Below are 15,100 nucleotides of genomic sequence, written 5' to 3' on the forward strand. Positions count from 1 at the left end.
GACCCCCGAGGCCGAGCGTGGTCGGGGGGAAGCCCTCGCTCCGGGTTCTGCCTCCTGCTGCCCCAGCTGCTTAGCCAGGAGGTTTGGTTGCCAGGCATTAGCAGGAGCAGAGCTGCTTGCACAGTGCGTGGCAGAGGAGGCTTCCCCAAACCTGAGGTGCTTACAGGTGTTCCTTTTCTCTCCCAGCAGAATTCCTGCCATGGCAACTCAAGTGCTGGGACAGTCTGGTGGGAACAGCCTCTTTCCCGGCAGTGCTAACATCGGTATGGCGTTGTCCAATGACATGTACGACTTGCATGACCTTTCTAAAGCTGAGCTGGCAGCTCCTCAGCTTATTATGTTGGCAAATGTGGCCTTGACGGGAGAAGTCAATGGCAACTGCTGCGATTACCTGGTGGGAGAAGAGAGGCAAATGGCAGAACTGACAACCGTGGGGGACAGCAACTTCTCGGACAGCGATGGAGAGGGTATGGAAGACACCCAGGCCGCAGAGAGTGACCGTGAGACCCCTGAAAATGCGGCATTAACCTCTCTTGAAGTTCCTAGTGTGGAAACCCAAGGGGCAACTGCTTGCCCGCCTCCTAAGACTCCCAGCACAGAGAAAGATGTCTCATTGGAAGCACCAGGCACTCCAGAAAGCACAGAGGACAAGTGTAAGAGCTCGAAGAGCAAGCCGTTTCGTTGTAAGCCTTGCCAGTATGAGGCAGAGTCTGAAGAGGAGTTTGTTCATCATATCAGGGTTCACAGTGCTAAGAAATTCTTTGTGGAAGAAAATGCAGAAAAGCAAGCCCAGATGAAGGAGTCTGACTCTTGCACTGCGGAAGAGGTGGATTTCTCTAAGGGCCCAATCCGTTGTGATCGTTGTGGCTATAACACTAACAGATATGATCACTATCTGGCTCACTTGAAGCACCACAACAAAGCAGGGGAAAATGAGAGAGTCTACAAGTGTACCATATGCACTTATACTACCGTCAGTGAATATCACTGGAAGAAACACCTAAGAAATCATTTTCCCAGGAAAGTGTATACCTGCTCACAATGCTCCTATTTTTCAGACAGGAAGAACAATTATATTCAACATATTCGAACTCACACAGGTAAGTCTTTCATATTTTTTTTTATTTAATTGCAGTAAGAGTACTGAGAAACTGTGATGTATGAAGCAAGCCCAGAGTCTTCTATGTGCAAAGTTTGTTCCACTCCGATAAAGCTCTGTGCTCTCTTCTCTTAGTGCTACCAGGTTTTAGCCTCATGGAAGTGTGGATTTGGTTTGAGCTCCAGGTTGCAGTCCTAGAGGACTGAGAAAATCTCTCAGTGTCAGGGGCCCAAGAGGAGACAAAGAGCATCCTGTTTAGTAATTTGAAGCCAGTTTTTTGAAAAGGGTATGACAAAGTCTGCTTGTCGTGATTGTCAGGGTCTACAACGTGAAAGCCTGATGTACTGTAAAACCAAAACAAGCAGGTTACCAAAAGGTGCCTAAATCACATGCGTAGTTTTGAAAACAGTGCCTTCAGACTGAGCTGAAGCTTGACCAAGAAAGAACCGATACACACATGCAAAGGAGCCCTCCTGCATCTACAAAGTCAGAATAAGAGTTGAGGAGTATACTCAGTGAATTAATTCCTCTAAATGTAAAGGGGCCTCGTTTTTCCTAAGGTCTGCATCACAGCAGTAGCCATAGGTAGACACATACTTCTCTTGGCTTATAGGAAGCACCCGCAGGAGTCCTTGGCCCGATTTCCTGTCTTCTCCTAATGTTGGTTCATAATCTCAAGGAAAAGTGTGAGATGCTCTGGTTCATACCAAGTGGAACTGGAGGACCTTCAGTGTTGCTGGTATCCTGTGAGCTGGCCCACAAGTGGTTTAGGAAATACCTCGATTTGTTTCGGAGAGCCTCACTGGCCTCTTGCGTGGGGAGTCCTGAAGCATACCCAAACTTGAGACACCTTTCTAGAAGGGGATGTGGTAGCTGCCTCACCTCTTTGGGCATCGAGGTGCAGTTGCTTTGCCTCCTGAGCCCTTTTGTGGAAGCAGGAGGGGGCAGTTCCGACCTTTATCGCAGCTTCTCAGAAGCTTTTATTTCCACCTTGTGAAGGCTTGCTGCAGAGAGGGCAGACTTGCTAACCGTCTTCGACCGTGCTGACCTGACTTGGATCCCTTTTATTGTAGGCTGTGCCGGCTGAGCAAAACACTGGGGAATTTCTCCTTTGAAGTCATGTTTTGTCACAGCAGTGACATGAATGGTTTGGAGGCTTCAGTTCAGTTGTCTGCAGCTGTCTGGAAGGGGAGGGCTGGAGTACAGCAGCCTCCGGACTGGGCTTGAGCTCAAGTGTGCAGAAGTTTGTGTTCCATCATCATACTTCAGTATCTGCTTGGGAGGGTCTGCTGGGATTTTTAGGGCGTTAGGACATATTCTTCTCTTTAACAATAGCCACATGCTGGTGTTTAGAGCATACCATCAGTTTAAAAATCAGTCCTGTCTAATAAACGAGTAAACAAAGATTATTGTGAGGGGTGTTAGGAAGATGTTGTGGTTTATCCTCCAGTTTGTTTGCTTTGTGTGTATTGTAGGAGATAACAGGAGAGAGAGCAGGTAAAAATGACAAAAGAGGAGAAGGAAAACTAAATAAATCATCTGGGGAACTCATGACCAAATGTGAGACTGCTGTGGTGCCTGTCTGGTTTACATTTGTGTTGACTTGAAATTCATCCCTGCTTATGTTTATACATGACATTAGGTCCTTTCTCTGATCTCTGAATGCTCTTGTTGAGTTCTACAGGAACTCCCCATGAAAGCGTGTTTGCTGAGGAAGTGCCCTGTTATCACTGCATTTGACCAATTTACCAGTGAATTGTATTAAAAATAAAACCCAAAATCAGCATATTAAACTATGTAGGATATTGTCCAGTTCTCCTTTTCTACTTTAAAAAGTGGTCCAATCAAGGTTTCTGGTTCTTTAGTGTTTCTGGTTCTTTAGTTTCTCATGCCTATTCATTATTTTAATTAAGCTGAAATGAGTGATTATGATTTCAGCATTCTTAGTTCACCCTGGTAGTTGTTTCTTTGCTATCTCTTAACTAAAAAGCTAAAAACTTTCTGCTAGTTCTCATTTGGTAAGAAAACTTTCAGATGTGTTAGACTGAAGTAAAAGTACGTCTTGTTTCCAGTAACTGTTTATTTGAGGGTGGGGAGAGAGGAGAGTGTTAAAGCTGAAGGAAGAGTATTAGAAGAATGAATAAGCTACTGGTAGGTATATTTATACACCAGGTTAAAGATTTAATGTGGTATTAATGTGTAATCGATTGCCTTAAAAAAACAATTAAAACTGCAACTCATAGAAAACCCCTAAACAAAGAACCTCCCCCAAAAAATCCAGAAAAAACCAGCCATGGATACTTTATAATCAAACGTATTTGCAGACTGTTAACATAACAGTACTGAGCTTAATAGAAACTGTCTGAATGATACTAAAATGTCATTGGATTGTAGCTTTAAATGAAAACTTAAGAAAAATATTTGTTGGATACAAGATGGGAGGGATATACACATAGTTAATTTTCTTCCTATTTTATTGGTTCAGATGTTAAGAAGGAAGTTGGATTTGTTTGTGTCTTTGGTTTCCTGATTGCTAATAGGTTAAACAACTGCGGGTAGATAACTTTTCTTTCTCTGCTGTGTTTCATCCTTCACCTGACTTTTTCTCTGTGGGAAAATGCCTCCTTGCAGTTAATTGGATTCTGCTGTGTTTGAGCCGTCTGGTTTTCTGAAACACTGTCTCTGTGCAGAGTGCAGCTTCACAGGATCAAACGCTTTGCTGCGGCTGGAGAAAGGCAGTCTCCCTTTCGTGCCTGGATCCCAGGACTGGTTGATTCAGCTCACTAAAATGGCAGTAAAATATCCCTTTCCTCTTCCCCGGGTTGGTTTTCTGCTGGTTAGTGAGCCGAATCGAGTTACTGAGGCCGCAGATAGGTGCCAGAGCACATAGGCAGGAGCAGGGAGGGGGAGCAGGTCCCTCGAGTGGTGGGAGGAATGAATACCTGTCCTCTGCTTGTTTGGCAATGGGGACGGCGGAAGGGCAGGCAGAGGTCATCTGCTTGCCTGTTGCTTGCATCCAGGTTGGAAAGTCGGTGTCCGTGAACCCGCCTTGTACTGGAAGAAAGTTTGCAGCTTGTGACAGTGTTGCAAGCTGTTGACCTTGGGTGATTTAAGGACCCTGCAGATGGTCATAAGCCTGCCAGCTGGGAAAGCTGCATCTGGAAGAGCCTGTGTGCTGCCCAGGAGGAGGTGACCGGGGATGTTCTGGGCCATCCCTTCCTTCCTTTGCTGGTGGGGCAGAATGGATCCTTTGTGTCAGCGATAGATCTGCCTGGACTCGCGTGTGTTCCTTCAACATGTTGGACCAAGTTTTGACTTGATTTACCCGATCAGCTCTCCGCACTGCTGATCCTGGAACTGTACTACGGGCAAGAGAGTGCAGCATTGTTCTCCATTTTTATCCGTTTTACTTGTTAGAAGGAATTTCTGGAAAAACAAATTGAAAATCATCTGCTAGGCTATATAAACAAGGCATCGACCTCAGGCAGTTGCAGCAGTGTTCAGTGCCTAGCTTTGGGCTGTTATTTATTTTATTTTATTTTAGTTGTCGCAGGGGATCTTTCTTTCTTCCCAGCTGTGTTGGAAGTTGGATGGAAGAAGTTTCGTTTCAAGCAGACAGAACTTTTAGTGGCAGTACTAGAAAAGATTTATGAAGAGATGATCTTAAACTTGTTCACTGATCTTAATCTGCCTGTTTGTTTGCATAAAGCATCTGCCTAAGCTTTTGCTAGGTTGGGGCTTATTCTTTAAGTCTGGAGAGGGTTGTTGGGTTTTTTTGTGCCTTGTTTGCATATAATGAGCTTGTAAAGTTACAATAAAAATCCTGCGAGGAGTAGCATTTCTACAATACAGCCCTACAAGGTAGTCATGTATTTAATTCTCAAATGGCAATAATGCATTTTAAATAAGCTGCATTCATCATACTTTAAATCTAGTACATTTTTGTTGCTGTGCCCTACAGAAAGTACCTGAAAGAAAGCCTTTTCCACATTTCTAACCTTGTAGTAACTTTAAAGATATGAAATTTTAGGTAATGGGAAGAAGACATGACTGAATATTCCAGGACCTTTAGCCACATATTTTCAGATTGCAAGGAGTCATTTGAAAACAAACCCATTTCTTTATAACAAAAGGACTACCCCTCCCTTGTATGTGACCTAATCTTATTGTGTGTGTTGCACCAATCTCCTACCTTGTTTTAACTGGAAAGGGAGCGGGGGCTGTGGTTGTTAGGGTGAATTTACCTTTAAACTGCTGATCTAATCAAGAACGATAGTCTAAATGTTTGATGAGAGGAAGAAATGTGGGATTAGTCTGCATTACAAAGACCGCTGCTACTGTTATTTTGGCATAGACCTGCAGTGGAGCCTCACATCACATACTGGCAGATGAAGGTCTTTGCTGCTGCAGATAGAGCTGTGCCTCTGAAAATGAACAAACAGCCTGTGTGCAGGGCTTTTGCTGATGCCCAGGTCTCAGTGATTTGGAGAGCACATTGGTTATGTGCTTCGAGTGATGTAGCAAAATACTGTGATGTAATTCCAACTATGCCTTGAATAAATGTTACAACCGAGTAACTTACTTCACTCCTCTTTTCTGTTGGAGGTATCCGCCTAAGACTAAAAAGTGTTTTTGCAACTTGTGTGGAAATAAGGCTGCCTAGATCTGTCTCTGCTGTGCTAGAAGTTTGGGGCAAGCACTCCTGGTACTTATCTGGACCTGCCTAACAGATGTTAATTCTAGAACTGTCTGCCTTTATTTGGGGCTTGTCTTCACTTGAAAAGGATTTTCAAGTATCATTGTTCTGATAGTTGCACAAGCTAACTATCCCTTGTGGAGACCTAATTTATGACGGGTTAGTTTCCATTAGTTCTCCAGAAACAATAACTGCAGGCAGAGGGATTTGAGTCTTCAAAATAAATGTTGCTGCTACACTTGAGCTTTTGCTAGCAGCATAGTTTCACTGAGCAGAGCATTTAGCCTTTCCACACTCCAAGCATGCCAACAAAACCCAGCCTCTATCTGCACTTGTGTTCTGGCAAATGCAGGTCCATGCTGAATGGGTGCTTCCTGTCTTACTCCAAACTAAAGAGTGGTTTCAGGTAAGGTGTTATGTGAAGCAAGAACATAACTTGGTTTCTTCCTGGGTTTGTATTTTTTGTGCATCATCTGAGTTCTGGGAGAAAATACTGTAGGAAAGTCAGCTTTGGTGGCTTACGGCTTCCTAATGAGGTGGTGTCCTCATCACCTTTTGCCTGAGGCTACCATCAGATCTCGGATGGACACGAGGATGTGTCTCTCTCGTATTCTGCCCCTTCACTACCCTCATTCGTAAGGCATGGCGTGTTGCACTGGTCCAGCTCGGGCGTGTGTTTTGCTGAGGGATAATGTGCCCTCAAATACAGCTTGGTGGTGTGGGACAGCCTTACGTGTGTGGCTCGGGAACCCAGTTTGGAAATCAGCTGTGTTTCGGTCACTAATCTGCTGTTTGTTTTTGCAGGAGAGCGACCCTATCAATGTGCTATGTGTCCTTATTCCAGCTCTCAGAAGACCCATTTAACCAGGCACATGCGCACCCACTCAGGTTGGTACGGGGAGGCGGTGGCATGACTTGGGAAAAAGGGGGTGGATCACAGGGTCACAGCATGGTGGAAGTTGGACGGGACCTGTGGAGGTCATCCGGTTCAGCTCCTCTGCTCAAGCAGGGCCACCTAGAGCTGCCCGGTTCTGTGTGAGATGCCATCTCATCCAGTACGACCTGAATTTTAACTCCTGTTGTAACAGGAAAGGTTGTCTTTATCTGCTAAAGGAAATGCTAAGTGTTACTAATAGAAGTGATGACTAGGGAATATATAATTTTTCTTTCCCTTTTACTTTCCAAGATGTATTCTGAGGTTCGTAGGGCTGCTTTAGTAGTCCTAGTAATGTAGTAGCAAATACAGCATTGTGATGATATAGGAGCAGATTTTTTTGTCTTCCGTCTGCTGCCATATTCAAATCAAGGAAGCTGGGAAAATTTTGAGCAGCTGAGAGTCTCCTCTGTGCTGTCTGTGACTTCATCTCACCCAGGGGTTCTGAGGGAACCCTCTAGCTTTTGTTTAGTGGTACAGGAGGATATAAAGTAGTGTCTACTTACGGCGAGGAGACACAGAGCAGAAAAAAGCAAACTCTGGGTATTCACAATTGTCTCGATCTTGTGGCACTAAAATCCAAATTAGCAATCTTCACTAGCCTTTATTTCCGATTACTGATCATAAGCTCTGGTGTTGCCAACACCTGCTCTCTCTCTTGCAAATCTCTTTTTAATCAGTTAATAGCATTGTTGTAACAGCACACATGTGCTAGACACAAACACAGTTGTGGTTTGTGACTTCTGTAGGGGAGTCCAGGTGGATTTCAGCCTGTGCTTTTGGATTGCTAATAACTGCATTGACCAGACCTGGTGAATTCCTAATCCTAGTGAACAGTAATAAAAGTCTCCTGAACAGTAGTTGTTTCAATTTGAATAGATGAGGCTTTTAATTGAAAACAGAAGGCAGGCAATTTTAACTGTACTAGAGGCAGGGGTTTGAACCTATTAAAAATAACCAACTTTAAAATGTCATACCAGTATTTTTCATTTGAGAATTTTGTAAACCAAGCAGTCTGCTTTCAGAAACAAAAATATTTTTTTGGCAGAACGTCTAGGCTAAATACAAATTTCCAAATAGTTTGGTCAATACTACGCCTGGAAATGGTTTCATCAACATCTTACTCTCTCCTTGCCTGAGCAAGGAAGTCTCACATCTGAAGGAGATGAGGAGTGGGATCTGCACTTGGCCCTTGACTTAAAGGTCTGGGAGGGAGGGCGTGAACTGTGCTGACAGCAGTGGGAGTACACATGGGACTCTTGCTATCAGGGGTGTTTTATTAATAGCTCTCTTAGCCTCTGTTGCATGTCTCACCACATTGCCCAGGCCGCTGAACCTTTTCTGTGGTGATTTCTGGACTCCTGGAGTTTGCAGGAGCTCACCTTTTAGGGCACACTGGTGCTGGAGCTTTCTTCAAATGTCAGACAGTGAACAACAGTTGTCTACCACCCACATCACAGCTGTATTCTTAACCCTCTTGGTATACGTCCTTTCCACTTGTACAACAGAAAAACTGGGTTTAATAGAGGTGATGGATACAAACTCTTTGCATCCAACCTTTGAGTTACCCTGTTACAGCTGCCTCTGAGCAACTCTGCAGTTAGAAGGGCACCTTCATGGTGTGTGTCAGAGAGAGGCTGTTCTTGTCCTTGCTCTGTGTCACATAGAATCATAGAATGGTTTGTGTTGGAAGGGACCTTAAACATGGAGCTGTTCCCTGAAGTGTAGGCAATTAAGGTCCACACTTGCATGAAGGGTGAGCAGGGAAGCACATCAACCTTAAGCTCATGGAAAATGTCACCAGGAAGCAGGGGGACGGGAAGGAAGAAAGGAAGGAAAGAAACTGAGATGATGGGGAATCAAAGTAACCCTTCTTTAATTAATAAAGAGCTGCTGCAGGCAGATGTGAAATGATCTAGACTCTTAAACAAGTGTCCTCATCCTTTCTGCCAGTGAGGAGGCACAGCCTTTTATAGAGTTTAAGAGGGGGGCTGTGGATGAGCTACGTGTCTAACACCAAGCTGGCACCACAGTCACCGTGGCTTCATCTTTGTTGCTGGCTGCTCTGGCCTCCTGAGTTGTGCTGCAGAAAAAGAGCACGAGTATGGGCAGCATCGGGGCAGCGGGTTGCAGGGCTGGGAGAAGCACTGTTGTGCCATGAGCAGAAAGGCCTGGGGTGGATATTCAAGATGTTTAGGCATGTGTTAGTTCTGCAGGTCAGTTCTGAGACACCGATTCAGAGGTCAGGAGCATCCCAAAATTCCTCAGCTGAGTTTGCACATGCACAGCTGTTCTCAAAGTATTTCTGGACTTGAGTTGTTGCACCAGAAGTGTTTTTTCCGGTTTGCATTGATGTGTAAACAGAAAGCCACTTCTGCTGCGGCAGCATGCACTAAGCAGAACATTGCGGGGACGCTTCTGCAAGAGTCATTGCACAGCTGTTAAATGCAGATTTCAGTAGTGAAATGACAGCTTTGGACTGCATGTGGTTGGCTTGCCAAGAGTAGCCTGCAGCCAGTACACCATGTCTTTGAGACACTGTAACAGTGAACTGAATTATCAGAGGTAAAGATCATCTGAGCGGTGTGCCCCTTTCACGTGCTTTGGTTTTTTGCTAGCTACTTTTCCTTCATTTCCTTTTCAATGCAAACATGAAGTATGCTAAATCTGTGTAAAACTGGACTTTTTTGAAACGTTTGTGTGAAACTGCTATTCATCAAATGTTACATTTCCATTTTTCTACAATGCATTCAATGGACCAGTTGGGTATGGATTCCATTTGCTAATATTACTGTAGAGAGATCTCTGCCGGTATGTATGCATAGACAGATCCTGTGACGTTGTTCCTGCTTGTTTGATTTTGGATCCCCTTTCTCCCAATCCCCACCCCTTCTCTCTTTTTTTTTTTTTTTTTTTTTTTTGTATTTCGTTCTTGGTGTCTTGTGAATGTGTTTGTGACTTGTGGATTTCTTACGTTGACTTCACTTAATTTTAAAGGCGCATGGATAAATTTTTTTTTCTCCTTAAGTTTCATATTTCTGTATCTGTATTAGTGGGAATTGATTGCCCCCCACCCCCATGCTTAATAATCACCCTCATTCCCTTCTGCCCTTCCTTCCTTAGGTGAGAAGCCATTCAAATGTGATCAGTGCAGCTATGTGGCCTCAAACCAGCATGAAGTAACTCGTCACGCAAGGCAGGTTCACAATGGGCCGAAGCCTCTGACTTGCCCGCACTGTGACTACAAAACAGCTGACCGTAGCAATTTCAAAAAGCACGTCGAGCTCCACGTCAATCCGCGCCAGTTTCTCTGTCCTGTTTGTGACTACGCAGCATCTAAAAAATGTAACCTGCAGTATCACATCAAATCCAGGCATCCGGATTGTTCTGACATCACCATGGATGTTTCAAAGGTGAAGCTACGGACTAAAAAGAGCGAAGCTGACTTTTCTGAGAGCGCTAACGACAAAGCGGAGAAGGAGCAAACAAAAGCGGATTCAGCTGCAAAGAAAACTGAAAAAATAGTGAAAGTGGAGAAAAAAGATAATTTGGCAAAGAAGCCGATGAGCAATGTTTCTGCAGGCCAGGTGACAACCAGAAGTCGGAAATCGGCTTCAGAAAACAAGGAGGTGGATATTAAAACTGAGAAAAATACTGAGAAAACGTGTAAAACAAAGAAGGTCAAAAGAAAGGCAGAGGCTGAAGTAACCTCCTCAAAGCAAGAGCCTGCAAGTGATACCTTGGCAGTAACAAAAAAGAAAAAGAAAGTGGAAGCTAAACCTAGAGATTGCCAGGAAGCTCAAAAAAGTGATGTTGTACCAGAGGAGGAGCCTAAAAAGCAAAACACTTGCCTCAAGAGAAACAGAAAAAAGAAAGCCCTGAAAAATAAGCACAGTAAGAAAGGCAGTAAACTTGATCAGGAGAAGGTCGAGGAAGAGGACATGCCAGATGAGTGTCATGTCACAGAAGAAGGGTGTGTGAAGCCTGACACTGGGGGCAGCAACCAGGAGGAGAAAGATGCCAGTGACACAGTGGCATTAAGCACTGGTGCTGCTTGTGCTCTCAAGGGGGAGAGCACCGATCCCAAAGGAAGCTGCAGACAAGACCCAGGACAGCTTTGTCTGCCAGCTCAGGATGCAAACACAGACGCTGAGGTCGAGGACCAAGAAATGCCTGCTGCAGCAGGAGAGCATGAAGACGCTGTTGGTGAAAAGGAGGAGGAGAGAAAGGTGGACAGAAGGGAAGATGCTTGCTCTGAGGAATCTTCCCATGCAGCGTCTTCTGAAAACAGCTCGGATGTGCCCATGGATGTGGTACCAGATCTGGCACCTGAGAAGGAGCCGGAGGAAACCTCTGTGGCAGAAACTGTGAGTAACTCGGACCTGATGGACCTGACCAAGACGTGCCTGCCAGTGACAGAGCCGACAGGAGATGCTGTGCCGGCACCTGCACCCCCAGAAGGGGGTACGCAAAGCCTGAAAGTAACCCTGGCCTTATCACCTCCGGGTAACACAGCAGTGAATGAATCTCAGGAAATGGATGAGGATGAGGGCATCCACAGCCACGAAGGCAGCGACATCAGTGACAACATCTCAGAAGGAAGCGATGACTCAGGGTTGAATGGCACTCGCTCCGTACAAGAGGAGACAAGTCCAAAGACATCCCAAGGAGCTGCAGACACCACAGTGGCCAGGGAGAACTATGTGTGCATTTTTTGTGACCGCTCGTTTAAAAAGGAAGGTGAATACAGCAAGCACCTCAATCGCCACTTGGTCAATGTGTATTATCTTGAGAAGGCCACAAAAGGGCAGGAGTAGAAAATAGGTGTGGTTTGGGGGAATCTTCTTTTGTAAGATCTTATACAGCTTATGTACAGATACTGTAGATTTATTTTTTTTTTTTAAAGCACGATTTGCTTTAGTGTCTGCATTGGTTTGTTTTCTGGTTTAGGTTTGTTGGTTTTTTTAAGTTGAAAATATTTTTGACAACTTTTTGTGTAACGGTGAACTCATTAACTATGGGATCTCTTCATTAGAGAAGGCAGGTAGGGTGTGTGAGACTGTGTCCTGTAAAGTCAGTGTAAGCTTCTAGTCTATTAGCTTATGCAGTTCTTATATAAAGAGTTTTAGGAATAAGACCGTAGCTAACAATACACAAGTTGGATGTTTATAGAGCCATTGGCATTAGCTGCTTTTTGTTCTAGCAGCCAACTCCATCTCCCTCCCCTCTTTCCTTTCCCTTTTTTTTTTTTCCCAATTATTCTTGATGTGTCTTGGTGTTCAAAGTGTTAAACTACTTGACGGTTTTTCTACCAGGAAGATAGCTTCTATTACATAAAGAGCACTTTGTAAAAGAAATCAGAGTTGGCTAGTGATTAATGTAACTGTTTAAGATAATTATAATTGTGAATATACATTTCAGATCCCCTAAGCATGAACGGTGAGCCAAAATTTGGGAGTAGTCCTTCCAACTTTTGACTGGAGAACGTCTATCTTGATTAATATCTTAATGACTATGATATATAATTGGCTTTGTTGTGGGGGAACAAGTTTGTTATTTTTATTTCTGCCTTTTTTTTTTAAATTGTGCTTTAAGGGCTTAAAATATTGCACATTGTTTTTGATTTTTACCTATGCAGTTTAATCCTTTAGGAATAGCGCTTGTGCAGTACATTTACACTTTATATATGCATGTTTGGTTTTGTTTGTATAAGGTATTTTTTTTTCTTATTTTGAAACTTTCAGATTCGTTGCTTACCACAAACTGTGTCAGTTTTCTGTGACACTCTTTACTGCAGATTTTTCTTGTTTTTCTGGGGTGTTATTAATTGTGCTTGAAGTTGCTGAAATTATAAATTGCTTGGCTATATATTTTTGTCTGGCTTTAAAATTGCATCCTTGAGCAAAAAGATATCAATGCAATTTCAAAAGACTGTTTTTGAGGATTTGGTTTATCATGGAAATGCCACTTCTGATATTTTGAATACTCATACAGAGTAATAAATTCTAATTTATAATTTCAGTTCACCAGACAGGAAAATTCTTGTTCTCAGTGGAAATGGTCTGCAGATTCTGTAGAATGCGGTCTAGATTATTTTTTTCCTCTCCCCTTTTAATTTCATTGGTGAACAGCAGTTAAACTTCTTGAGCTTGAGAAAATAAAATAGTAGCAGTGGTATAAGTGTGGTTCATCAAAATCTAACATCTTGCACACCAAAAAACTAAATAACGATAAATCGACTGGTAAGCAACAAACCTGGCATTAAAAGCTGTAGGAATTCCTGCTCTTTATTCATTCAAGCCACATTTAATAAAATGATCCTGCTTCCATGCGGAGAGAAACATGTAAGTGATCAGATTGTCATCTCAGGTCTACGTGTCATACCAGGACGTTTTCATTCTAGCTGGAGATAACTTCTGGCATGCACAAACGCAAGGGGGATCGCATGCTTACTGCTTGTAGCCAACCAGTGGCAAAATGTAAACGTAATCCAAACCAGCAGGGAAAAAGCAAAACCCTCCAGTCCCATCCGTGCATTATTCCGGCTGGTGTTAGCTGCCCCTCCAGGGGGAGCAGCTGGGGGCAGCTTCTCTGGTTGTCAACTCCAAAGAAGCAAATTTGGCCGTAGGTGTTATTTGGAGAGTGGAGTTGAGGAGCTCGGACAGTAGTTGTCGGAGCACTTTATTGCAAATATTCTTGATAGAAGCTCTGGAATAAACACTGTCCTTCCCTGTGTGTTTCCGCAGCATCTTCCCCTCCAAACCCACCAGCTTGAATGAATAGAGAGCAACAGTGCTACATTGCTTCTGCTTTTTGGGAGAGATTGGTAATAGGAGGCCAAAGATTTGAGAGGGAAGGCATCCCTCATGGCAGAAATAAATTGTATAATGTATAGTGAGTTTTTGTTTGCTTAGATAGTGTTCAATCCTTACCTTGGCTGTGACAATCATTGTCGACTGAAGATCAAGTTGCAACTATATTTATGTTAAACGTTAAGAAAATAAACCTAGTTGAATTGTTTTCCTGAACGACCAGTTTTAATAGCCTCTAGGTGTATGTTTTCTTCATAATAGCGTTTTCTTTATGTATAAATGTTGCCACCATTTGTGAGCAATGTGAGCAGATGCTGGGAATTCCAGTACTGTGTAGAGGTTTTATAGCTCCCCTCACAGCCTTGCGAAGAGCCTTTGCCACCTTGTGAGAGACTTCAAGGACTGTAACTACATTCAAGTAAACTTGTGGACTGGCCTGATAGTTTTCCTGGCTTGTTTTTGAATGAAAATAATGGTGTTGACTGACTTTAAATCTCTCTCTCTGAGATAAGATGTGGTTCTCCAAGATACTCTGCTGCACATTTCTGTGAAGTGGTCAAGGTTTCAATGCTTGATCTGACAGGAACTCTTTGAAGACGCCAGTTGGCTCCTGTTCAGCAGTGTTTCTTACCACAGGATTAGAAACTGAAAATAAATTATTAACATATTAAGAAGAAGAAAAGTTGATTGTTTTCTATCTGAGACCCATCAACAATGTCCTAAAATACCTAATGTTGGTGCAGAACCGTGTTGGAATTCTCTGCTTGGTTAAGACCAAGGTTTGGGAGTATGTTGTGGTAAAGCAGCAAGGATGTAATGCATCATGTGTACCTAAAATGTTAGATGTTGCTAATATTGAATATTTGAGGGGAGGTACAGGTCAGGTAGCCCACCATATACGGTGGTCTTGCATTGCTGTATCTCCCTTTAAACAATGCCTTTCTTTTTTCTTCTTTTTTGATACTCTTAAATTATTTTGTGTTGGTTTTTCCAATGCTAGTGTTTTTGTGTTTCTTGGCAATAGTATCTGTGTGAGTGTTCAACCTCCAATATGTGGTTGGAAGGATTAGCACACCGATACCCCTACGCTGCCAGCCCTCGGGTAAGCAACGTGGTGGTTTGTGCTTTTGCTGTGTGAATCTATACGTTCAAAGCAACTGCCCTGAGAAATGGTCTAGAAGTGGGTAGCTAGGCATTAATAATCCGTGGTATTGTTAATTGCTCTTTCTGGATTTTGATGATCTAGGCTGGAACTTTAGTTGTTTGAAGAAGAATGTTTAACAACTGACAGGCCAGTTAAGATACGGTAATGTCATTGATTTCAACAGGTTTAATTGATTTCGTGTAGCTGAAAGGTATTAAAATTCAAGAGTTTTCTTGGATGTCAGTTGTGTAGATATGTGGCGTGCATACAACATTAACAGAATCCAGATAGCTGTAATGGAATTGTTATATGTGTACATATGTTTTCGCCCTCTAAAATTATACTAGCTAACAGACCTTTGTAAGTGGCATGGAAACATGTTTATGATGTTTAGTTGCACCATATTTGATGCTTT

At 43.2% G+C, this 15,100-nt stretch overlaps 1 protein-coding gene across 1 annotated transcript; it reads left to right on the plus strand.

Moving 5' to 3' along the window:
- The first annotated feature begins 115 nt into the window (after positions 1-115).
- On the plus strand, positions 116-11,546 carry REST (RE1-silencing transcription factor). Its single transcript, XM_009873629.1, has 3 exons — positions 116-1,100; positions 6,600-6,683; positions 9,853-11,546. Exons 1-3 carry the CDS (start codon positions 200-202, stop codon positions 11,544-11,546), a joined length of 2,679 nt encoding a protein of 892 aa, XP_009871931.1. The 5' UTR covers positions 116-199.
- The last annotated feature ends 3,554 nt before the right edge of the window (positions 11,547-15,100 follow it).

Source organism: Apaloderma vittatum, unplaced genomic scaffold (genome assembly GCF_000703405.1).
Source record: "Apaloderma vittatum isolate BGI_N311 unplaced genomic scaffold, ASM70340v1 Scaffold8680, whole genome shotgun sequence".
Taxonomy (NCBI): domain Eukaryota; kingdom Metazoa; phylum Chordata; class Aves; order Trogoniformes; family Trogonidae; genus Apaloderma; species Apaloderma vittatum.